At 54.9% G+C, this 23,938-nt stretch overlaps 2 protein-coding genes across 8 annotated transcripts; one reads left to right on the forward strand and one right to left on the reverse strand.

Moving 5' to 3' along the window:
* Nucleotides 1-1,129: 1,129 nt before the first annotated feature.
* Nucleotides 1,130-15,193, reverse strand: PGF (placental growth factor). Of its 6 annotated transcripts, XM_086893345.1 has the most exons (8): nucleotides 15,084-15,193; nucleotides 14,686-14,739; nucleotides 8,042-8,081; nucleotides 7,214-7,410; nucleotides 5,702-5,778; nucleotides 4,031-4,060; nucleotides 3,921-3,940; nucleotides 1,130-3,370 (listed from the first exon to the last, which is right to left on the reverse strand). In XM_086893345.1, exons 2-8 carry the CDS (start codon nucleotides 14,689-14,691, stop codon nucleotides 3,306-3,308), a joined length of 435 nt encoding a protein of 144 aa, XP_086749471.1. In that variant the 5' UTR covers nucleotides 14,692-14,739; nucleotides 15,084-15,193; the 3' UTR covers nucleotides 1,130-3,305. The 6 variants fall into 6 exon arrangements, with proteins under 6 accessions (XP_086749471.1, XP_086749470.1, XP_086749467.1 ...); XM_086893344.1 differs by lacking the exon at nucleotides 15,084-15,193 and having other exon boundaries at nucleotides 3,878-3,940; nucleotides 14,686-14,733; XM_086893341.1 differs by lacking the exons at nucleotides 14,686-14,739; nucleotides 15,084-15,193 and adding an exon at nucleotides 12,461-12,648.
* Nucleotides 15,194-15,386: 193 nt separating this feature from the next.
* EIF2B2 (eukaryotic translation initiation factor 2B subunit beta) lies at nucleotides 15,387-23,825 on the forward strand. Of its 2 annotated transcripts, XM_086893336.1 has the most exons (10): nucleotides 15,397-15,536; nucleotides 16,961-17,166; nucleotides 17,437-18,004; nucleotides 18,654-18,774; nucleotides 19,303-19,451; nucleotides 20,164-20,327; nucleotides 20,594-20,689; nucleotides 21,556-21,693; nucleotides 22,366-22,432; nucleotides 23,324-23,825. In XM_086893336.1, the coding sequence occupies exons 3-10, from the start codon at nucleotides 17,488-17,490 to the stop codon at nucleotides 23,479-23,481; spliced, it is 1,410 nt and encodes a 469-aa protein (XP_086749462.1). In that variant the 5' UTR covers nucleotides 15,397-15,536; nucleotides 16,961-17,166; nucleotides 17,437-17,487; the 3' UTR covers nucleotides 23,482-23,825. The 2 variants fall into 2 exon arrangements, with proteins under 2 accessions (XP_086749463.1, XP_086749462.1); XM_086893337.1 differs by having other exon boundaries at nucleotides 15,387-15,536; nucleotides 16,961-18,004.
* Nucleotides 23,826-23,938: the final 113 nt, after the last annotated feature.

The raw sequence follows: 23,938 nt of genomic DNA on the forward strand, positions 1-23,938 counted from the left end.
CAGTCCCCACATCACCTATACAGTTACTTTCCAAAAATTGTAAAATTTTGTTCCTGGTGCATAAGGCCACTTTATGTTTTGTCTCCCTGTAACTATCCTCCTAAACCATCTCACTGCAGCTCTGGCTCCTAAAGCCTTATTAAACAAACCTTTGCCCTGTGAGGCTGGAAGAAGCAGGGAGCCCAGGGACACTGATAACCCAGCAGTGTGCTGCTCCTGGGCTCTGTGGGACAGCTGCCTGTCTGCAAGGGGTACACAGGCAGGTAAAGGATGAGGGATTTGGGTGCACTGCAGATGTTTTCTGCCTGTCCATGCTGGATGCTGCTGGCTTTGCGGCTGGGATATGTCAGGGTCCCTTTACAAGGGCGCCAGTCTCCCCCTGCAGCCCCGCACTGCAGTGCCTGGGGGACATGGGGCTCTGTAGATGTTGCTGACCAGAGTGCTCACATGTCTGCTGTGGCCAAGGAGGGCTGCCAGGAGTATAGTGGTATAAAAAAGCTACAGCTGGGACCGCACAGAGGAGGGACGGGCAGACAGTGGTTGGTCCCCTTGAGGGGAAACATTGGACACAAGCCCTGAAGCCAGGAACCCCTCTCTCCCCATCAGAGCAGCAGTCCCCCATCCTGATCTTCACATCTCCATTGGCTGTGGTGTCCTGCTGGAAGCCACTGCCACCCTGGGATGAGGAGGGTCTTAGGGCTCTCCCCTCTGGCAGGGATAGGGAAAGGAGCTTTCCCTGGGCGTGTGATGCCTGCAGCAGTCACAGGGACTTCAGAGCTAGGGCTCATTGGGTTCCTGTCACCTCCATGGAGCTGGAGGGAGCCCTGACAGCTGAAGATGCAGCTCCCAAACCTCTTGTGTAAGTGCTGTTTCCCCCTGCTCCTGCCCTGCTCATCACAGCTGCAGTGGGACAGCCACATCCCTCCCAGCAACCACATTCTTGCTGTCCAACACCCCATGCCATGGGAGGAGCAGGGGACAAGGCCACACACAGCACCCAGGCAGCTCAGGTGATGGAGGGAGAGAAGAAACACAGGAGTCTGCGCAAGGCAGGTGCCTGGCCCTGCCATGTCTGATGGGCAGAGCTGCCTGGAATATCTCAGTGCCAGGCAGCAGCCAAAGAGGTGACACCAGGAACTGTTTGGAAAAGCCACTGTGTGTTAGTGTGCTTGAATTTGTTTTAATCCTAATCATCAGTCTTCATAAACTTATTTTTATTAATTAACATATTTGGACTTATGTAACTTCCTTTTTTAAGCATTTAATACTACCAGGGTATTAAAAACAATACAGAAACCATCACATACATCCTCAAGTGCTGCACATGGTTCTCCTTGGCCTCAGAGCAAAACCAGCCAGGCAGAAATGACACACAGTGATAGGGAAAGCCTGTGTGGACCAGGCCAGCACATGGTCCACACAGACTTTGAGTGATATGGGAAGGGGAGAGGCGAGTTCCCCTCATCTATGAGGTAGTGTAGGAGGAACTTCATGGGCTGTTTTTGAGGCAAAGCCCATGTAGGCTGTGCTCCAGGATACTGGAAATGGCCTGGAAATGGGATCCAAAAGGGAATCCAGCAAGCTCCTGAAGGATGTGCCCAGCTGCATGGTTACAACTCCCACAGTCCATTCCCTGCTACATGGTGGCAGTCTGCAGGTTCACAGCACCTCAACACCCACCTCCAGCTTCCTCTGACAGGGATCTGCCCTGTCCCTATGTCCTTGTGCCAGCCTCAGGCAACAACAGCATTATGGCTTAAAGAATCATAATGTAAACCCTGTTACAGGCAGCCCTGGTAGATGTGGGAGGGAGCTACCTTGGGTCCCAATTCTTGCTGCATTAGGCTCCACCCTTATTCCCCAGAGCAGGATAAACCACAGGTCACATCATTTAAGGGTAACCTTGAAGCCTCTGCAGATCTTGTCCTCCAGTCTTTTATCTGAAGATTTCAAGAATAACTCTTAATTTTGTTTTAACCCCATGCCAGGAGTGCCCCACAACTATGCAGATGCCAACTCGCCCTGAGGTTTCCAGCTACCTGCACTGCTCCAGGATACAGCTTGCACAGATCAGCATGGGATGCATTTGGCAGACAGCCCCAGACCCCCTGCAGCAGGGGTGGAAATGGGGACAGGAAGAGCCTCAGGAGAACTGCTTAAAGCATGGAAAACCTGGAGCTGTGGCTTCCCCTCAGACCTGGACAGAGACCCAGCTGAGTGGAGAAAGCAGCAAACAGCCACCTCCATGAGGGCCACCAGCTCCTTATAGTCTGAGGGTATTCCCAGTAAGGAAAGGGGGCCCCAGGCCAGCCTGTCCCCATGCCAGGTAAATGACCCTTGGCGGGCAGGCTGCCCCCCACTGACCTAAACTTTGCATCAGCCCTGCCAGGGAGAACAGGACACTGAGCCAGATATTTGGACTGGGGTGAGAACAGGATGGGTGTGGTGAATAGGGAGAGGTACCAGTCCCACACTGTGGTGTGGAGGGGAAGGGCAGCTCACCCAAGGGTCCCAAGTGTCCAACTGAACTCCAGCACATGGATAGCCCCCAGCCCAGGGAGCAACCTGATGGTTGCCCATCTCCAGCATCACACCAAGGGCAGTCCCTTGGTGCTGCAGGATCAGTGATGGGGACAAACCCTGGGTCACTGCCCTCCTCCAGCCTGAGTGGGTGTCCATGGGGAAGTTCCCTGCCTTGCTGGAAAGCAGACAGGAGCTGCCAGCTCCCATGTCTGACCAGCTTTTATTCAGCAGGGCAAAGCTGGGATGTAGCTGTAATACAACAGGAGCCCAAGTTCCCTTCTGTTCCCAACCAGGACAGCTTCCCAGGCAAGCTCCCTGGCACCTGCCTGGGCTGCCCCACGCCAAAGCTGGGACAGATGCAGCCCTACAGCCTTGCCTGCCCCAGATTTCCTTCCTCCCCAGCTGCAGAGCACTGGCAGGACAGAGAAGTTTGGCAGGTGCAGCCCTGTGAGCCATCTCCACTCACTCCCACCTCACGCTGTCTTCCCCAGCCAGTTCCAGCAGCACATCCACCAGCTTGGTTCCTCATTGTCCTCAGAATGTTCTCAAACACCAACACACTGCTTGAGCTCCTCATCTTCAGCCCCAGGCTTGGTCACAAGTCCTTTTTGCTTGCTGCCAATGGGGCAGATGGGGCAACGGAGTCCTTGGTTCCAGGCTGTGTTCCCACCAGGGCCAAGCAAGAGTACAGTCAGCTCTTCCATGCTGGAGTCCTGCTCCCCACTGCAGCTTGGAGGGATGTGACTCCACAAGTCCCCCACGCAGGGGCAAAGTTAGCTGGCTCAAACCCAGGTGGCAGGAGCGAGGCTGGGGGCAGGGCAGAGGCTACCTGCGCGGTGTGCCACACCTGCAAAGACAGCGTGGCACGGGGTGAGCATTGCCAGCATGGGAGGCTCACCTGCTCTGCATCCCCTTCTTTGTGCCTGGCCCCTCTGACACTGAGCTGCAGGGGTAGGGACTGCAGGCAGTCTCTTCCTGGGGAGGAGTGATGCCAAAAGGGCTGGTGCTGGCTGGATCCCCAAGAGGAGGCTTCAGACAAAAGGGGGAAATGCTAGAGGAAAGTGCTAGCCACAGGTGTCATACCTCAAAAATGCCCACAATGAGTCCAGTCTGTTACAGCAAGGAGTTTGAGAAAGTGACATAAAAGACGGAAAGAGTAGAGTAACCCAAACAACAATCAGTCAAGGACAGCAGTAGGGACACAGCTGGAGGACAAAACGAGGCTGAAACTGGAAATCTATGGACAAACCTTTCACTGCTCAGTGTCAGTAAAGCTCTAACTGCTTCATGAAGACACTCATCCTAAGAAAATTAACCAAGAAGACACCACCCATACATGCCCCTGCTCACTTACAGTTCACAGTCTTTCCGTCCCTTCTTGTCTTGTCTTCTCTTACCTCGGCCCTTGGACCTCCTCCTTCAAAAGGAAAGTACCAGAAGAAAGGCTGAGGTGTGGGAGCTGAGACCCACAATCCCAGCCAGTAGCAATGCCCCTGATGTCACTTACCTTCCCAACCTCATCAGGTCCTGCCGAGGCCTGCAGAGAGGGAAAAATGACAGAGAGAAGTGGTTGTTGGGCAGTGCTGCGTGTTGAGCTGCAGGAGCTGGCCCACTGACATGCCCCAGTGCACAGCCCAATCTACCTGTTATCATTCATGTTTAAAGCAAACACAATATCTCTTCTCTTGACTGGACCAACTCCTCAGTCAGGAGCTGATTGCAGCAGGCAGAGAGAAGGCAGAGACAGCTCAGGGGCTGCTCAGCTTGGGGGACTACCCTGGGGATGTGACATTTTGCCAGTGAGGCTGGGGAGGGCAAGTTCAGTCCTAGCTGCTCTCAGTGACAGCTTTCACATCTCATAGTTAAACAAGGTGCAACATCCTGAGTAACAAACATGGGGGATTTGCTGCAAAGTCTCAGTGGTGGGTTCTCAGCCATGACATCCCCCCCTACAGGGGTCACAGCCAGGACGTCTGCCACGCCTACATTAACTACTAAAAGGGAGCAACGTACAGGTGTGGAAAGCGGATTAGGAAGAAGCCAAAAACTGCTGCAGAAGGCAGCCTGCACAAGTGCTCACAGGAGATCCCCTGGGAGTTACCCTAGGCAGGAAAACCACAAAAGGCTTAGGAAATTCCCTGCATGGGAAATAGCTGGAAGGAGAGAAGGAGGCGAGGAACACATCTGCTTCTTCCCACTCCCCCTTCTGCATCTACTGACAGACATCCCAGACAGAGACTGTGGAGCTGGGTCTGCTCCAGTACAGCTGCTCATAAAACTGCAGGGGAATACCAATCTGGGAATCCTCAGGATCTTCTTCCAGGCAAGGATCATGTCTAATGGCTGCCCAGCAGGACACTCATCCCCCAGTTTTCGCAATACTAAGTCACCCTGGATCATGATGAAGAGTGATTTCCAGGACCCCCCATGCAGGCAGTGCTGGAGTCTCTATGGCAAGGAGCAGCTGCAGGCAGCATCAGAGCTGCTCCCACAGCACTGCAGTCCTCAGGCAGAGGCCCCATCCTGCCCAGGTTTTCACCACTTTTGGGACACAGTGAGCACCCCACGGGGTTGACTAGGTGCCAGGAGTCTGTGGCAGGTTGGTGCTGCACATCCAGGTCTGTGCCAGGCTGGCACAGCATGTTTTAAGCATGCATTTGTTGTATTGGATGTAAACCTCTGCTGTACCCCTAGGTCTGTATGGGGGAGCCTCCCTTAAACGGTGATCAAAGACTCAGGTGTTGAGCTTTCTTTTTGAGCCACGGTCACACTCAGGCATGCCAAGCCATGAAGCTCCCTGCTGAGCCACCACCTTGGACGTGCTGTCACACTCCAAATACCTGCCTCAGAGCCACCAGCCTTGCTCCATTACCCACAGGCAGATCCTCTGGCTGAAGGAGCATATACCAGGCATGCCAAGGCAGCTGCAGGGATGGGGAGCACAGCCCTGCAGATGATGCATGGTGCCTGACCTTTCTTCACAGCAGCATGCGCCCCCTCCTCTGCGGGGAGCAGTGCAGAGATGTGGCGCAGTCTGCAGCTGAACAAGGGCCACAAACACCAGCAAACCCTAGCACAAAGACAGCAAGAAGGGGTCCCAGCACAGCCAGGGTTCCCACAGGGCATCCCTGTTCCACACACAGAGTGAGCTGGCAGGGTTGCACCCAGGAGTCCCTACCTGCACTCGCACTGCTTGTGCTCGGTGAACGCCATCTCCACATAGGGTGCCTCCCCATTTGGCTTTATCTTCAGGAGCTGAAAGAAGAGCAAAGGTTACTTCTCAGGCAGTGGCAGGAGGGGGCTGGAAGGGCTCCTGCACCACTGCCTTGCCACCCCAGGCTCTTGGGAAGATGCATGTCTAACCTGTTCCTCGGGACCTCCAACAACAGAGACTCCACCTCCACACGTAGGCAGTACTGGCCAGGCCCAGCTGCCCCAGCAGCTTGGGAGGCTCTGCTAGTGCCGCCCCATGTCTTCAGGGCTTTCATTTAAGTCCCATGGTCTTGGGATTTCCCAGCCTTTGAAATTTTTTTTTCAGTCTCTGCCTTTCTGGAAAGCTTTCATGTATCTGACCCCTTTGCACACCTCTCTTCTCTGACAGAAATATCCCCATGGCCATATTTTTCAGACCAATCCCATCACTGCTGCCTCCTCCTGGACCCCTTTCCTATAGCACTGAGTTGGAATTCACTGGTGTCAGTACCACAGGGCCTCCTCAGTCCAGGGGTATAGGATTTGCCCTGTCACAGGTCACAGCCCAGCCTGAAGTTCAGGCTGGACATCCAAGGGCCTCATAGAGTGTGTTCATCATTAGTGTGATCCAATGTGATCCAAAGTACCCCCTGCAGAAGTGTCTGGAATTTCCACCCTGTACACAGCAGCAGGATCCCTCCCACAGAGGGAGATCTGTGCTTGGGGAGCTGCCTCCTGTTCACACCAGGCTTTTGATCCACCTCAGCCAAGAGATTTTGGAAACTGCCATCCTGCCTTCCGACACACTTTCAACCTCAGAGAGACCAAAATCACTGGTGATTTATTGCAGGCATTCCCAAGTCCATCATCCATGACAAAGCAGAGCTTTTCCCTGGTCCCTGCAGCATCAGCAGGTTGGTCTCTGGCAGGTCAGTGCAAGAGCTGCCTGGTACATGGGGAAGAGTCAAACGTCCCAGGATCTCCCACCCCACATCTCACAGCTCACACAGTGGCGACTGAAAACACAGTTGGCTCAGCCCTTCATGCTCACCGTGCCCCACTGTGGGGGCATTCACTGTCAGCACCACCCCAAGCATCACCTGATACAAGAGAGCCTCACTCCTCCCTTTGATTCAAGGGCAATACCTACTTTGTCCCAGCAGGCAGTCACGGGCAACTGGAACACCCCCCAGCCCCACCACAGGACTGGAAAGGTCATGAAAAATGGCAGCAACGAGCAAGGCAGACCACACAGAGAGAAGTCGGGGAAGGAGGGAGTGAGGCCAGTACCACCAGGAGTGACGCCTGACCTCAGGGGCAAGCCCAAGGAGCAGGCAGAGGGACCCTACTGGCTCGGCACGCATTTGGGCAGTGATAAGTCCTCTCCCTTGCAAGCCACGCTGCTACAAAAAGGATGCAAAGCTGCAAGGTCACCGGCGCTTGGTGAGCAGCCCTCCAGCTGTCCCGCACAGCCCGGCCCCGCAGCAGCAGCACGTACCTGCAGGGTGACCGTGCTTGTCTCCACGGGGACGCAGCGGAGACCCTCGTCCCCACAACAGCCTCCACAGCGCTGCAGGGAGACGCAGGAGGGTCGGAAAATGTACTCCACCTCGTTGGGGAATTCGGTGATGACGTCCACCAGCTGCTCCAGAGGCCGGCAGAAACTACGATTCCAGATCTCCCGAAAGGTCAGGACTGCAAGAGACAGGGACAGGGACTGTAAGGAGGCGCCCAGAGAGGCAGAGCCCGGCCGGGCCGCTGTCGGGGCAGGTGCAGCAGCCGCGGGGGGGTCCTGCAGCCATCACGGAGCGCAGGGAAGCAAAGGACCACCCTGTGCTCCCAGTAAGTCCGTACTGTGCCCATCACTGTGCGGGGGCTCACACAGCCACTCCGACAGGCCCTTCCTCCCTCTATCCGCCAGCTCCGTCTCCTGCCCAGGCACTCAGCTCACCCCCACCTCCGCCGCGCAGGGGCTCCCCCGCTCCTCGCTCGGCCAGACAGCCGTGCCCTGCGGCTTTCCAGCAGGGAGAGCTGAAGCGGAGCGCTCCCACCCGGGACCCCGCATGTCGGCACCGAGGGGCGGCAGTCGGGACCGGGCTGCGCTCCGCTCCGGCCCGCGGCGGTGCCCGGTGCCCGAGGCGGCCCGGGGGAACCAGGCTGCTCCGACTTTCGGAAGAGTCCCCGCTGCCTCTCCGCTTGTCATCACGGGACTCCGGAGGTAACGCAGCCCCGGGTGGTACCCAGCGCGCCCCGACCTTGTGCGAAGCCCTCCCTGGGTTGCTGCCCCCTCCCAGCCGGGGCACCGGAGCCCCCACTGCCAACTCACCGTGCGACTCCGTGCTGGCGGTCCCCCGTTCCTCCGGGGCCTGCGGGGAAGGAAAGGCGAGCTCTGGAGGGGCGGCACGGGGCGACCCGCAGCCGCCCCCCGCCCAGCACCGGGACGAGCTGTCCCGGCCACCCCGGGCAGGGCACTGGGGGCCCGGCCTGCCCTTGCCCCGACCCTCTCCACCCCTCGGCTCTCACCGGGGCGGGCGGTGCCCCCAGCGTCCCGGCCACCAACAACCGCAGGAAGGCGCCGAGCAGCCGCATCGCCGCTCCCGCCGCCCCGGTACAGACTCGGCTCCGCCACTACCGCCCTGCCGCCCCCGGCATGCCGCCCCCCCTCCGGGCCACCGGCCCCGCCGTGCCGCCTCCGCCGCCGCCGGGCCATGGGAGCGCGCCCCGCTCCGCCGCCGTATTTCACCGCCACCGCCCCGCCGCCGCCCCGCCCCGGCCCCGCCGCGGGGCGGGAGCAGGTGCCCGGCCCCGGCGGCCGCGGGGACGGCCGGTGCTCCCGGGCGCGGCGGAGTCCCCTCCTCCAGCGGCCCCGCGCAGCCCCCGGCCATCACTCCATCGGGCTGCCCCGGAGCTTCTATTCACCGAGCCGTGCCCGGTGAATCCCCGGCCGGCGGGATCCACCGGGGTTGTGTCGGGCTTCTCGGCTTGCTGTTTTCCCTGCTCCCTGCCCATCCACTCAGTCTGTGCCCACCTGGCTCCCCTGCCCCCATACAACTGCCCCTTTCCCACCCATCCTCTTCATTCCTCTACTGATGCCCTGCTCCCAACTCAAACATCCCGTGTCCATCCACCCCTTCCCCTCATGCTGCCCCGTGCCTGTTCCATCAGCCTTTGGACCCCTGTCAGAGGGTTTCCAGCCCTGCCTAGCCTCAGGGACAGCATCCCGCGTCTGGTCTACAGCTCGGGAGGGAAGAGTGCACAGCAGATCTGGGGTCAAACCCTGCTGCCAACCCAAAGGAGCTCTGTGGCCTTTTCTGTTCTATTTTTAAGCCCCAGAGGCCAGGGAAGCTGGAACTATGGGAGGTGTGATGAGATGCCAACAGGCAACACGATCCCCCGTGGGCTGCAGGTCCCAGGGAAATAACGGGCTCTGTGTCCGTGCCAGGATTCACGTTTCTGTCCTCCTGGGAGAGTGGGAAGGTTGCTTCAGGGCTTTCCTACCCAACACTATGTGAGGTCTGTCCCAGCAGCACGAGGATGCCAGCAATCCGCTCCCAGCCCTGTAGGATCTGTCCCCAGGGGATACAGGACATGCCAGCCGCCTGTCCTGAGCCCCGCTGGGCCATGCAAGTGGCAGTGACTCAGACGCCAGCTGGAGCTGGGCTCAGTCAGGAGCTTCTAGGCCTTGGTACCGCTGAGTGTGTGACAAAGCTGCTGGAGCAAGGCCTGACAAATTAGCATGGAGATGCTGCAGAGATAAGCACAGAGAAATCCCAGCCCCACCGCGGGGAGGGTGTGCTGCAGTTCATCACTCAGCGGCACAGCACCAACTCTGCAGCTGCCGGGGGCTGCAGCGGCGGCATTCAGTGCCTGTACACACTCCACTGTCCTGGCTGGGCGGCAAAGAGCAGGCAACATCCTTAGTGTGATGACTGGAGCACGCCTGTGCTCTCCCTCTGCCACCCTACAGACCCTCCTGGGACAGGGGACCCCCTCCCCACTTCCCCAGAGATGGTTGTGAGACGGGGTGAAGAGAGCATTTCCTCCCACCCGAGAGCAGAGGCTGCCCTGAGCAGCAGCTGCTGCCAACTCACTGGACAGACAGAATCCTGTTATTGCAAAGACCGTGACCACACGGGGCCTCATGCCTGTCCTTGCAGGAAGGTCCCTTGGGGCCACCTCAGACACAAGGCCAGCCTCTGGCGCTGGAGCAAAGGGCTCTCCCCCAGGAGCTGTGTGGCTGGGGAGATCAGCCCTTAATTGCTGAGTGCAGTCCTGTTCCTGGTCTGAAGCTATTTCCTCAGAGGCCTTGGGCAGAGTTTACATTCCTGGGATGAGCATCCACTTTCTAGGCAGTGTGGAACAGAGACAGGAGAAGAGAAATAATATTTGGACACCGGTAACCTGTGATCAGCAACATCCTCCTGCATATGGGAGAAACATCAGGCTGGCTGGGGTCACAGTTGCTTGCTTTCCCCTCTGCCATGCTCCTCCCCAGGGGGCCAAATCTGCCCTTCCCCAGCTGCAGGATAGGGCTGGAGGTCGATGCTATAAATGCACTAACATGTCCCTCATGTTGCCTCCCACTCGGCTCTGGGGAGCAGAGTTACGCACTTTGGGAACAAGGGACAGAGGAAGCTCAAGGAACCAGCCAGGGATGTAGGGCAAATAGAGACATTTCCTTAAAGAGCAAATGCCTCCCATGCAGTGACTGCTGACTGAGAGCATCACCTCGAATATGCCGCCGCCTGCCTGTGCCACCTCCCTGCCCTGCTCGCAGAGCTGGTGATGGTGTGTCCTTGCTGTGGGTGAGCCCTGGCTGTCAGGTGGGGAAGGCCAGCCCTGGCACCCAGCTGCAAGCATGCCACAGCACAGCCCTGCCAGGGAACAGGGTCGCCTCCATGCCTCCTACACCTGCAGAGTGAGGGGCAAGAGCAGGGCCCCTGGCTGCCCCTGAGCACTGGAGGAGTCCAGAGCAAGCAGCTGCTCTTCCCTGCAAAACCCCACGGCCCCATTTCAGCATCAGAGTTCTCTCACGGGCATCTTATCCCCTGCAAAATCCCACCTTTGGCATCTCATGTGGAAAGAACCCAACAAAAACTTGTCCCTGCCTCATTCTTAAGCTGACTGTAGCCAGGCCCTCCTGTGTCACCCCTGAAGCCCTCAGAGAACACCTCTGAAATCTTCAGGGCACCTCATTGTTTTTGTTCTGCTGCTACTTAGGACACAGGACTCAGCCCCATCAAAGCTATAGGCTTCTACCAAAGGAAGGCCAAACCATCCACGATCCAGTGCCTGGCACAGTGGCCCTCCAATGTTATACCCCAGTAGGCAAGAACCCTGCCAGCAGCTCCCTATGTCCTGCGCACTGTGACTGGTCTCCTGAGGCCAAAGCAGCATGAGGATGTAGGGCACCAGGCTGCTCACACCTTCCTATCATCCCAGAGCCCCCATGTGTCACCCTCGCTGTTTCATTCGATTGCTTTCACTGGTTCTAAGAATCTCTTCTTTGAGAGTCTCCTAAACTCCACTATCAGTGAGCCAGTCCATAGCTAGCACTGAGACAAACCAGGTCAATCACCTGCAGTTTGTGTCTCCACAGTGAGAATGAGGATGGGATTGGTCTGGCTGGGCCATCCCCAGCTCCAGCTTCTTGGCACAGAGGGAACCCAGGCCTCTGTCTCAGGAGACTGCTGCTGATTTCTGAGAAATGCAAGACTCTCCAGTGCCCTTACAGGCAAACAGAGCAGCACCAGTGACCCCTGAACAGTCAGTGTTGCTCCTCAAGGAAACAGCTTGCAAACAACCTGCCTGGGCACCTGGGTCCTGAAGGACTCCTCAGAGCTGCGCTGCAGCAGCTGCAGCTCGGAGATGCCCTCGGCAGCACATCCCCTGTCGCTGGCGGCTGGCTGAGGTGGCGTCAGTGCCTCTCCCAGCCCAGGTGTGCAGGGGGATGTGTTTGCTGAGGGGGAGGCTGACAATAGGGGGAAATGGGCCGGGCTGTGCACCCCAATGGTGGTGGCTCACAGCCCCAGCCACTGCTGCCCGCGGCAGGCGGAAGCGTCCGGCCTTAGTCAGCCCCGGCCGCACGTGGCAGGAACTCTGCTGTTTGTTTTGGTTCCTGGGGAGGGGAGCTCAGCCTCCCTGAGGACCCACAACCAAATCTGCAGGCACCTGACATCCAGCTCCATGCCTGGGGACATCAGGGACTGGTCCCCATGGGTCACAGGCACTGCAGGCTGGCCTAGGTCAGACACGAGTTTTGGTGGGGCATGGCATGAGCACTGGGTTTGCCTGAGAGCACTCCAGGCAGAGAACCCAGGCAAGGGGAATCCTTGGCAAGCCTGGGTACTGCTTTCAGACACAAATCCCTGATGAGGGCAGGGACTGCCAGCCCCAAGCCCTGGAAAGGCACGGCCCTCATGCAGCCAGTGTTCCAGGAACAGATCAGCACTGGCACACCTAGTGCCACTCAGCTGAGCACTCAGTGGCCAGCGGCTGGGCAGCCCCACGCTGCAGGGACTGGCCAGGCCACGGGTGTTTGCAGAAAAGCACAGCCCTGGAGCAGGGTGAGGCACTGGAGAACCACACCACAGTCCCAAGCATACGTGGGCACCCTCAGGTAAGCGTTCTGTCAGCAGCCCCGACAGCAAGCACAGTTACCGTGCCTAAACAACAGCCCCATGCACACCAAGTGCCGAGAGACCAGAGCAGGAAGCAGAGGCATAATAACCACAGCACAGCTCACCCTGCTCTGTCCGAGTTCCTCTCCTGAAGCCCTGGGTGGGAGCTGCATCTTCAAGTCCCAGAAAACCTACAGGAATTTTTCTCCAGCAGCTGTAGAGTGCTGTGCTTGGGAAGAACAAGGCTGAGGGCAGGATGGATTGGTGCAGTCGTGTGCATGACCTTCTGCCACCGGCAGAGACAGAACACTCTGGGCCCACAGGCTGGAGGCACAGGGTATGGCAACCGTGGGAGGGGTGAGATTCTCCCAGCAGGAGCAGAGCAGCCCTCTCCTCTGGAAAGAGACAGAGGTTACTTTTCCACCGGAGAAACAAGCATATTCTGCACATTTTTCATGTTTCATCTACCCTGGGGAAAGGGCAGTGAGCACTGAATGGAGAAGAGAGGCACACAGGCACAAACCGGCTGCTGCTCTGCTGCTGCTGCCCCTCGTCTCCAGCATTCCCAGCCCAGGCAGTGGGCAGGGGCTGCCAGGCACTTTTCTCCCCTGCCAAACTGGAACCCGATCCACACCCAGCCCAGAGCTTCTGGACTCTTATCATGTGGATGCAGTTCTCCCGCTTTTAGTTGTCATAATATTGACACAAAGCAAAATAATAGTGATGGCGAGACTCTGCCTGGCTCTGGAAGACAAACAGGCAAGGAGACGGGGAGTAGCAGACTCTGCTATTGTGTGGGACAGGGCAGCAGGCAGGGCTGCTTCCAAGCTCTGCTCCTCAGCATCACTCCTCCTGATAAGGGGGGGATGTGGGATGCGGGCAGAGGACGGGGACATAAACTCCACAGCACACTCTCCCTGCTGAGGAGAGTGAACGTGTGTATCGGCAGGACTTCATCCCAGAGGCTTTCCTAGAATGTGGGTGGAGGAGTGGCTCATCTCTCCCTTTCCCTGAAACCTGGCAGCCGCTGAATAGCTGCCATCACCCGCAGCAGACAATGAGCAAAGCGAGCCCGGGCCAGCTGCAGCTCCGGGAGCGCGTGAGCAGAGGAACTGTGGGGAGCTGGCTGGTGACCAGGAAGCAGCCCAGACTGCTGGTGTCACGGACCCCTTGGTGACCACAAAGCGTCCGGGCCGCACTTTGTCTCACTCCAAGGGCCTGGCTTCCTGCAGCCACACCAGCTTTGCTCCGGAGCTTCTCTGAAGCCATGGAGAGATGAGCCCACAGCAGCACCTCCCCGGTGGCCCAGCCAGCCTGCCATGCACCCTCCAAATGATGGCAGGGCCACAGCAAACAGCTGCGTGGTCCCACTGAGCTTTCTGAGCACTTGTGCCTTTGGTGGCAGCGAGAACGCCTTTGCCAATGCCTTTTCAGGGTATGAAGGTCCAGGACACTAATAGCAATGCTGAGGACAACAGCTCCCACCCAGCTCTGTATCATGCTCCCTCATCCCTCGTTAGAGATTGTTTTCCTACATGACATGCAGTGACTTCCCACACTTCCCTCACCTCTTCCTGACCAGCCTGCCCTTTGAACCAGCTGCCTCCAGCTGCCTGTATCACGAGGGGAGACCTGGGCTACTGCCATAGATGAATGAGCCGACGAGTGAGGCTCCACATCCAGGGCAGGCGTTTAGGCGCCAGCTTCCCATGCCTCTCCCAGGGGCTGGGAAGAGCAAGAGGCAGCCCAGCCTGGGCTGCTTCCACAACAAGCCCTAGAAAAATCTTCAGGCTTCCCAGCCTTGGTCTCTATTTTTAAGGCTCCTAAAAGGAGGGGGACGCAAATTACAAACTTGCTGGCAGGAGAGACGGTCCCTGGGCCAGATTCAGAACCGCCTACTCATTTTCCATAGGGATTGTGGACTCCATTGGTACCACAAAGGTCTGGCTATGGGCTTGGCCTGCCTGTGTGTGCTGTGCTGACGTGAGGATGAGACAACAGCCATTTTCCAGGCAGAGACAAGCGCACGTACATGCAGGCGGCCAAGCCAGGAGCTTCACCAAATCCTTTGCTAACCTGAGGTACTGACTCCATCCTGTTATTCCCCTTAGCAATCCCTGCCTGTTTCCCCTTGGCCACCCAGGCAGTTATGGCAGCCAGGCTTTCCTGAGGATGACCAGTTTAGGAGGTAGTTGTTACCAGAGTCATCAGTGAAGACCAGCAGAACACGTGCTCTGGTACCTGCAGCGTCAGATGTGAATTTCAAGCATGCCAAAACTGCCGATGACTCAGACAACGAGTGCGTGCTCCTGAAAAGCCACAGAGCTCAGCTTTCCAGCTATTCACGTACCTGCATTTGATCAGCAGCTGTTTGTTTGGGCTTTTTGTCTTCTTTCCCTGGAAGCTTGAGTTTTAAACATGCATTCCACACTCAGTTCAGCTCATCATTTCCGTCCCCTTCACTTACTAAGTGACCTACTTTCTCCTCTGTAGCACACAGAAAACACTGGTTTGGGCTCCCTTCAGCAGATTGATTCCTGCCTCTACATCTGTGACCTCAAGAGGTTTAGTCTTGACTAGTTTTAGTCTCAGGTCTCTGAGAATGGGTTTTCCAAAGAGCAATCATGTCACACCAAAGATACCTTAGTGCTCCCTTCCCCTTAAACTGTGCTTTGTGTTCCCCACACCCAAGCACTGTGACCTCCTTAACTCAGTCACTTGTGCTCAGCAAGTGGCTTAGGCACCCACCAGTAATGCTGCTTCTTCCCACGTCACCCACCCAGCCTTCAGAGTCCCTGCTGAGCTGACAGCCTGTCCTGCTGCCCATGGCTCAGCTGGCTCTCCTCTGCTGGCTCCTTTTCTTCGCCTGTGCTGAGCGTGAACAGCTCACTTTGCTTACCCGACTCTTGCAGATGAGTCCAATTACTAGAGTTCAGCAAACTGATTCCCCTCCCTGGCATTTTATCCAGCCCACTTATCCGCTGAGAGTTTCTAATCCAAACAGCCTCCCAGCACACGATGTTCCAGTGCTCCCAGGCTCTACCCAGCCCCGTCCTGCCTTGTCCTCCCTCACATGAGCACCGGGGGGCTGACATTCAGCCCCCAGGAATGCAGAATTCCCCGGGCAGAGGGAAGCAGTGTCTCCAGCAGTCAGCCCTGATGGTACAGAGCAGGATGCCATCCTGGCAGCTCTCCAAGGAGGTGAGACAGTTTTCAGCTCCTCTGCAGGACCATAAAACCTGCTGCCATGCTCGGCTGGCCAGCTCATTCTCTGCTCAGCTCTTTGTCCACATCACCAGCACTGTCTGCAGTAGTGTCAGCCTTCTTGCTTGCTTGTGCACCAGCTGGGAAGCTGCAGCCACCAGGGTACACCCAGGAGGGGATGGAGGGTGGGCTGTGCAGGAGACAGTTCCCTGTGGCTGTGGCAATGGAGGGGGATCCTGCTCCAGAACACCCAGCAGCTGTGGACCACCAGGTGAGATTCCTTCCAGCTGCAGAGGGCTGCACCTCCCCACCCCCATCACTTCTGCCACAGTGCCACAGCCTGCAAGGCAGTGGGATTTTAGCAGAGTACATCAGGGCACCAACATGCATCTTTCCTTCTCCACTTGCCCTACATTCCCTGTGCTGTCTTTGCTGCCACACCTCCTCCTCCTCCTCCTCCTCAATCCCTCTGTTTCAGTCCTGCTGGGCAGTCCTTGTCTAACTCATGGGGTCCTGACAGCAGCCCCTGGCTAATGACAGTAAGATATCTAGTAGCCATGGTCCCCCTGAGCAGCCTGGGGTTTGCCTCACAGCTCTCCAGAGCGCCACAGGTTTTGGCTCAGCTCAGCTGTGCAGAGCTAACAGCTCCCAGATTCCCCATTCAGAGGCTTTCATTCATGAAACACAAGGCAGCAGACCAAGAGCAGGACTCTGTCCCTCAAGGGACACCAGACTGCCAGCCGCCCAAACTAGCTGTGGCAGCAGTGCCCGCCAGAAAGTGCTGCAGGGAAAAGAACACAAACAGCACAAATGGGAAAAGCTCTGCAGCCTGGCAAAGCGCTGGGAAAAAACTGTCCTGCAATAGTTACTGGGACCAAAGCAGGGAATGTAAACAGCCCAGCATCCACATGGAGGTCATAACCTCAGAGCCCAGTTTCCCTTCCTCTTCTCCATCCTGCCTAATCTCCAAGAGCTGCTCTGTTTACTAGCAAGATAAGTAAACAAACAAAGGAAAGCTCCAACGCAGTGATTTATATTTTTCTGGCCAATCCACAGGTCCCAGTCCCTGGGTACATGTGTGGGAGCTGTTCCTGCACACCAAGGCAGCTGGCACACAGCACTGCAGGACCAGCAGCAGGCAGCCAGCCGATGGGCACAGACAGCCTCCCCAGCCTTGCCTGTAAATAGCTGTGCAGAGGGGAAAAGGGGGAATGGGGTTTCCCTGCACAGATGAAGAGCTGAGCAGACCTTGCTTCAGGAAGCCTCAATTTACGCACTACGGAAGAGAACATACACCTAAATCTGGGGAGGAGGAGACAAGGCAGGGGGGAACCAGGATGTGCCCAGTTGGCACAGTGGGGCCCAGCACAGTGGAGCCAATAGCTGGGCAAACCCTGACACTCTCTACTGACTCTCTCCAGGTACAAAGGATGGGACAAGCTCATCACGGAGTGAAACTCTGGCTTCCATCCAGGGCTGCAGCATCCCCCAAGCACATCCAGCCAAACCCAGACATGTGGCCTTTTGCCAGCATTGGAGGGATACAGCGAGAGTCCTTCCCCAGGCTGCTGGGCTCTCTGGCTTCCAGGCACACAGGGGCACTTGAGGAAGCAGTAGGAAAAGAAAGGTACGGAAGGACTCTCAGTCCCCTGCAGGCTTTGGGTGACAAATCACCTGCATTAAGTCCTCAGAGCCAGCACACCAGCTTGTTGGTATTTTGCTGGACACCAAACAGTCCCTTGACAGGAGCTGGCTGTAGGGCGAGTCCTAAACTAACCAGACGAATGCAAAAAAGATGTTATGAACATCCAAGGCCCTACAGGCCTTGGCATGAAACAATCACTGAAAGCTTCCAGCATAAACCTCTTTGCTTTTATTTCCTAATCTCAAACAACAGGACACAGAGCAGAGCGCTAGAGTAAAGCAGCACCGCGATGAGAACTATTCCATGGCTCCTGCCTGTTCCCTGGACACATTGCTCCAGGAACCAGACACAAAGGAGCTACATTCCTGCCTTATCCAGGGCCCGTTCTGGCTCTGCCACAAGAACAATTGGACTGCCAGGAACTGCGCCTTTCCCAACCGGTTTGATTTGGCTCCTCAGTCACAGCGCACGGCCCGCTCCAAAGTAAACCCGGCCCTGCGCGCTCTCCCGGCGCTCCGGGCACCGCCCGTCTCCCGGCCAACGGCAGCGCCGCCGCCGCTGCGCCTCTCATTGGCTGAGCCGCCGCCGGGGGCGGGCACAGCTCGGCAGTTTCCGCCAATGGGACGCCGGGGAGCCGGAAGCGGAAGTACCGCCGCCATGCCGGGCGCCGCTGAGCGCGGCTCGGAGCTCTCCGAGCAGATCGAGGCCTTCGCGGCGCGGCTGCGGTGCGGCGGAGAGCGGCCGCGCTCCGAGGACACGGCAAGGCAGACGCTGTCGCTGCTGCGGAAGATCGTCGGGCACGGGCGATGGAACCGGGCCGGTGAGGGCTGGGCGGCGGCGGCGGGCGGACGCAGCGCTTTCCCCGGGCGGGTGCGGCAGCCCGAGCGCCGGGAGCGAGGCGGCGGCGGGGCCCGGCTGTGGGGCGAGTCCCGGGGGGGCGGTCGCACTCCGGTCGCCGCTGTCGGGTGCGGAAGGGTCCGCAAAGCCGGGTCAGGCCCCAATGCGGGGCCGCTGGCGCTGAGGCTCGCGGGAGCTGGGGCCTCGCTAGCGGCGGCCAGCGGATTATTCCCGGTGCTTGTCGTGCCACGGCGGAGCCTTCCCAGCCTGCTGTGCTCACGGGTGGCGTTGCCTGAGGAGCTGCCCTGCCCAGCCTTGCTCTCCCCTCAGCGGCGTCAGTCCGAGCACGGACCTTTCCAGCAGCACGTGGTTTCCTCTTTCAAAGGAAAGGCCAAATGCGCTGCTGATGGTCTTCCCGAAGTCTGTGTTGTGTCCAAGCGTTTCTGACTGCAGCCAGTGGAACTGGCTGCCTTGTGAGGGGCTCTCTGCTCACCCTTTCCTGTTCTTTCTTGGTGCCGTGGCCCTTGTGCTGGAACAACTGCTGGCTCTGGGATGTTGAGGGGCATGCACTGGTTTGATACCCACATGGGCTTGCTCTGGGCAGCGATAACCAAGGCCCTCCCCTCTTCCAGGGGAGCTCATGGATCTGATCCGGACAGAGGGCCAGAGGATGACGGCAGCCCAGCCATCGGAGACGACAGTGGGCAACATGGTGCGACGAGTATTGAAGGTCATTCGTGAGGAATATGGCAGGTAAAGTGCCCCTCTTGCTCCCTGTATCTCTCTGAAAGCCCAGAACTGCCCTTTTAAGTTGCTACTGTAAAACTCCTTTAGTTTCCATCACCCTCTTCCCAACTCTCCTAGAGAGGGATTCAGGGAGTTTAATGCCAAAGGACACCCTGTTGTTTCCACTGTGGGTGATGACGTTTCCTCTTTAGAAACCACTTGGTGTTGTGAGTGCATGGGAACAGTCTGTGCCCTGGCCTTGGGTTCTCTGTACCCAGGGGTGTCCATCCCACTTGTAGTAGCCTCAAGCCCGCTCCTTGTCTGTGGACAGCAGTGATTGCACATGACTTAAAAAGGTACTTTCTGGCAGAGATTTGGGTGTTTTTCTGCCAATACAGCTACGGAAGCTCTCTGGTATGGCATGGTGTGTCTCTTGTGGGTGGCGTTCCTTCCTGTCTCTTCACATCCAGGTGTGACACACTGTGGAGACAGTGCTCAGCCTGTCTGTGGCCCTGTGCTCTTTCCTGAGGCTGAAGAGGCCACTTCTCTCCACAGGCTTCACGGGCGCAGTGAGGAAAGTGACCAGCAAGAATCCCTGCACAAACTCCTGACTTCTGGAGGACTGAGTGAAGATTTCAGAACCCCTTACCCCTCCCTCAGAGCTAATGTTATTGAAGCTATTAATGAGATGCTAATTGAGCTAGGTACGGATGGGTCTGAGTTGCTCCTGAGTGAAGATTCTTATGGGACGGGACTGATGCTTCCCCCTTCTCTAGGTGAAAATAAAACAATAAGGTTCTGAGAGGCTTAATCTGAAGGAACCGAGGAACTGACACCCTACTGCTCCCAGGACTTTGTTTTAAGTCCTCTTTGGCTTATGGGGAGATGGGTAGATGGGTAGATTGTGGAAGGAGCAATATGGGGGGCTGTAGGCCTTCACCCTTGGTCTTCTGGGAAGTCCTCTGTGATCCCTGTCCACTTATAACCTGACCCTTGTCACAAAGAACTGTGATACAGTTTTCTTTTTCTGCGATGCTTGTGACAAATCAGGCATCTGACCCACCTCCTGAGGCCCAAGTTGCCCTGCTATTGAGCTACAAAACTGTTGAAAGTTTTGTGGGTCTGGTGGCTATCTGGAGTAGTGCTGACACAATTCACTCCCCTCACAATAGAGTTTTCAGTACAGCTATTTTTATATATAGGGAGAGAATAGCTAGGGAGCATGGGGCATTCAAGGGCCAGCTTCTTGATTCCACTCCACTGGCAAAAAAAAAAATGAGGAGAAAAGCTTCTCCTGCTGTACCAGTGCTAATAACATTGCTTTAGTGAAAAATGATCTTGTTGGAGGACAGTCCTAGCAACACAAGTGTTGCTTTTGCTGGCTGCTTTTACACCCACATCTTCCTTCTGTTACAGAGGGCACCACTGATAACATTGCTATGCAGGCACTGGAACACATCCACTCTAACGAGGTGATCATGACTATTGGCTACTCACGCACTGTCGAGGCCTTCCTGAAGGAAGCTGCTCGCAAGCGCAAGTTCCAGGTCATCGTGGCAGAGTGTGCACCGTTCTGCCAGGTAAGGCCTAGGCTGCCTGTACTCTATTGTCCTGCACATTCTTACTGAAATCTTGTGTCTGGAATCAAGATTATGGAAATTCCTCTGCAGTTGAGAGTTGGAGATAGCTCGTTATCCTACTCCAGCATCCTTGAGTTGAAGGGCTGTGTTCAGGTTTCGTTACTTGATGTTTTTGCATTTCAGACAAGAATTGAGTGCTGATACCTCTATAATTGCACTGCAGGAGTTATGTCACAGGGAACCAATTGGATTCTCCCTCTTTTCAGGGTCATGAAATGGCTGTCCGACTGTCTAAAGAGAATATTGAAACTACTGTCATGAGTGATGCAGCTATTTTTGCTGTCATGTCTCGAGTCAACAAGGTAAGTGGGGGCCCCATAGGAGGAGGGAGTTCATGGCAGGTTGGGTGCTTAGGCCTCTCAAATCAGCTGCAAGTCCCAGCAGTGCTGGATGTGTTTCTTCACTGAAGACTCAAAATTGCAATAGTCTGTGTTCACTGCTGGGGTGGAGATTCAGTGTGGAACTCCAAGTCAGTATGATGACTGACTGAATGGTGATAGGTTTTTTCTGCCTTACTGGCTACAATTACAAGACAGCCTCAAAGGATTAACCTCAGTTTTCAAAGGAGATGGAACAAAAAGCAGAATTTCCAAAGGGAAGAAAAACCCCTTTGCCTGAAACAGAAGATGACTGATGAAGGGAATCATTAAGGTTTGTCTTGTTAAAGAGACCTGTTCTGTACTTTTATAGAGATGAAAACTTGGCATCCCAAATTGGAAAAAAAAAAAAAAGTACTTGTAACATACTAAAATCCAGCCACATCAATTCTTATCTGTATATTTTGAGCTGCTTAATGTTATTCCCTGAACCATAATGCAAGGGAATTTTTGCAGTGAGTAGTCAAGTTACTTGTACAAAGCTTACTTTGTAGGTTTGTAGAACAACAGGGGCCACAGCCCAGTTTCTGCATGGTGTTCCCTGCAGTAGAATATACATTTGTCTTCTGAAGTTCTCTGTGCTGGAGTCATGCTCTTGTTAGGGAGGAACATCTCAGTGCAGAGACAGTGCCAGATGAAACAGATCAGACATTCAGCTGTCCTATAACTCCAGCTGCTGGCTGTACTGATACAGTCCTTCTCCAGCTCGTCTGTCAGGGTTTGAGCCAGGAAGTGTTCCTTCCCCATTCCACTGTGGAACATGCTATCCAATTCTGATTTGCCCTTCTAAGGTCATCATTGGTACAAAGACAATCCTGGCCAATGGCGCCCTGATTGCTGTGAGTGGGACTCACACTCTGGCACTGGCAGCTAAGCACCACTCCACTCCACTGATCGTGTGTGCCCCCATGTTCAAGCTTTCACCACAGGTAAGTACAGCAGCTCTTCAGGACTGCACCTGCCAGAGCTTTTACTTGTGGGACCTTAGGGTGGATAGAACCATCTTTGCCAGGGCAAGGTCAATAAATGAGCCATCTCCCCCATCTAACACTGTTACTTCAGAGAGGAGATCCTCACCCAAACCTGGCACATCTCACAATCTTCTTGAAGTACTGTCCTCTGCCACATGTGCAAAGCAGTACATTGGGTATAAGGATGTAGACCACTGCCCAGCCTGATGAGACTGGCATTGCCATACTTATTTTTCCTCAACCATGATAGATTACAGTTTATACCATAAGTGTTGAAAGGCAGAGAATGTAGAATGAGACATTCAAAACTTTCTTATACTCAGTACTTTTTTAATATTGTCAGGTGAAGCTGCAGGCTGAGGAAGTCACTCCTCCAGTTCACTGGGCTTTGATAAGGAAGCCACATCATAGAAGGCTCTAAAAGCTTTGAGGAAAAACCTCTCACCTGTAAATGTTAGAGAGGTTCTAGACACAAGCACTGTGTAATTATTGTAAACAGAGTTAATATGCCAGTTAACTGGCAAGTCATCTTCCTCTGCATCAGTTCCTTCCATCAGTGCCAGGATCTGTTTTCACAAGGATAATCAGGTAGGGTCTTTTCCTGATCTTCGTGTATTCTTTCTCATTTAGTTCCCTAATGAAGAAGATTCATTCCACAAGTTTGTGTCACCACAGGAAGTGCTGCCATTCACAGAAGGTACTGGTTATTCTTTATACTGGTCAAGCTAGTTCAGACTGTAATTTTGGTTCTGAAACTCACATAAAAAATTAAACATCAGATGATTTTATAACCCAAGACAGAAAATCCTTTTTTACTCTCTTTGACAGAAAAGGGTGCTGTGAACCATCCAGTTCTATAACTGTATATTATGTAAAGTGGAGAAAAAGGATTTCTCTTGAACACTGTCTCTGCAGTTTTGCTTCTGCTCTGAAACAGTGTTTTATTATAGGATGGTGATAATGATGCCAGGTAGCTAGCAGTTTCCTGTGGGACAGGGCAGATGCCCAACACCAAGGACAGCTTCCCTTCTTTCCTGTAACTTCTTGAAAGTTTGTTATGTGATACAGTCATTGAAACAACAGTGTCTCTGCCATGGGCTTTTCCCACACAAGTACCATCTTTAGAAAAGCATCAGTGCCCAAGCCCATTTTCAGTTAGCAAAAACTCTTTCAAAGCCCCATTTCTATATGACAAAGACTTTTGAAATGGAGATAGCAACAGGCTTGGCACCAAATTTTAGTTTTGGCCTTCTGAGCATTTCTTTAAATAATAACTTTGGCAGTATCAGGATTCTTGTATTACATAGTGGTAGGGTTTTTTGGCAATTAGTCAGTCTACATCAGAAAGGATCTGGGGTTTCTACCAACAAAAATGACCAGAAACAGAGTTTTGCCATTCATTCAAGATTGCTGTATACCTGTAATTCAGTGACATCAGTGAAGAAGTTGGAAAGTATTCAGGATATTCAAGTACTGACTTCAGGGTGGCATGTGCATAGCCAGATTGTTCAGGGACTCCAGAAGGTGTGCAGAAGACTAAATGTACTTTGAGTTGCTTTGACTGATATTGCTGCTATTCACTTTACAGGGGAGATCCTGGCAAAAATCAATGTTCACTGCCCAGTGTTTGACTACGTCCCTCCGGAGCTCATTACTCTCTTCATTTCTAACATTGGGGGAAATGCACCATCCTACATCTACCGCCTCATGAGTGAGCTCTACCATCCAGATGACTATGAACTCTAATACTGTGAAGCACGTCACTATTCAGACTCTTTATCTTTCTCTTTGGAAAGATACAACAGCTAACTAAAGCGTATGTTGCAAAGACAGGTTGCTGTGGGGAGCCAGTGGGGAATTCGCTCAGCAGTGTCTTTCCTACCCAAAAGCAAGAGAAGGCAGAGCTCTTGTACAGGTTTTCCTCACATGCTGTATCAGAAACGATGTGGAGCTGCTAACCCACATTGATTTTGAAATAGCAAAGTACATGTATAACTCTGGGGCAGCTAAGCTGTTACTTCAAAGTAATTATTGTAACACTGCAATAAAGGCTGTTTACAGTGATCTCACTGTTAAGCACATTTTCCATATACAGTTGTTTGGTTTCTTTAGCAGGAGTTTTACCAGTGTAGTGAGTTGTCCGCACTCATTACATGATGCAGTAGCAGGCTTTACAGTGTGCTTTCACATGTGAATGTGACAG

This window comes from Cyanistes caeruleus, chromosome 6, assembly GCF_971803275.1.
Source record: "Cyanistes caeruleus chromosome 6, bCyaCae1.hap1.1, whole genome shotgun sequence".
In the NCBI taxonomy this organism is placed as follows: Eukaryota; Metazoa; Chordata; class Aves; order Passeriformes; family Paridae; genus Cyanistes; species Cyanistes caeruleus.

Coding starts and splice junctions, on each gene's coding strand:
- PGF (XM_086893338.1), bottom strand. CDS start 8,304: ATGCGGCTGCTCGGCGCCTTCCTGCGGTTGTTGGTGGCCGGGACGCTG. Junction 7,411..8,041: donor CGCCAGCACGGAGTCGCACG/GTGAGTTGGCAG, acceptor TGTCTCTTGCAG/TCCTGACCTTTCGGGAGATC. Junction 5,779..7,213: donor CAAGCACGGTCACCCTGCAG/GTACGTGCTGCT, acceptor CTCTTCTTTCAG/CTCCTGAAGATAAAGCCAAA.
- EIF2B2 (XM_086893337.1), top strand. CDS start 17,488: ATGGCTCCTGCCTGTTCCCTGGACACATTGCTCCAGGAACCAGACACA. Junction 19,452..20,163: donor TGAGATGCTAATTGAGCTAG/GTACGGATGGGT, acceptor CTTCTGTTACAG/AGGGCACCACTGATAACATT. Junction 21,694..22,365: donor TGTTCAAGCTTTCACCACAG/GTAAGTACAGCA, acceptor TTTCTCATTTAG/TTCCCTAATGAAGAAGATTC.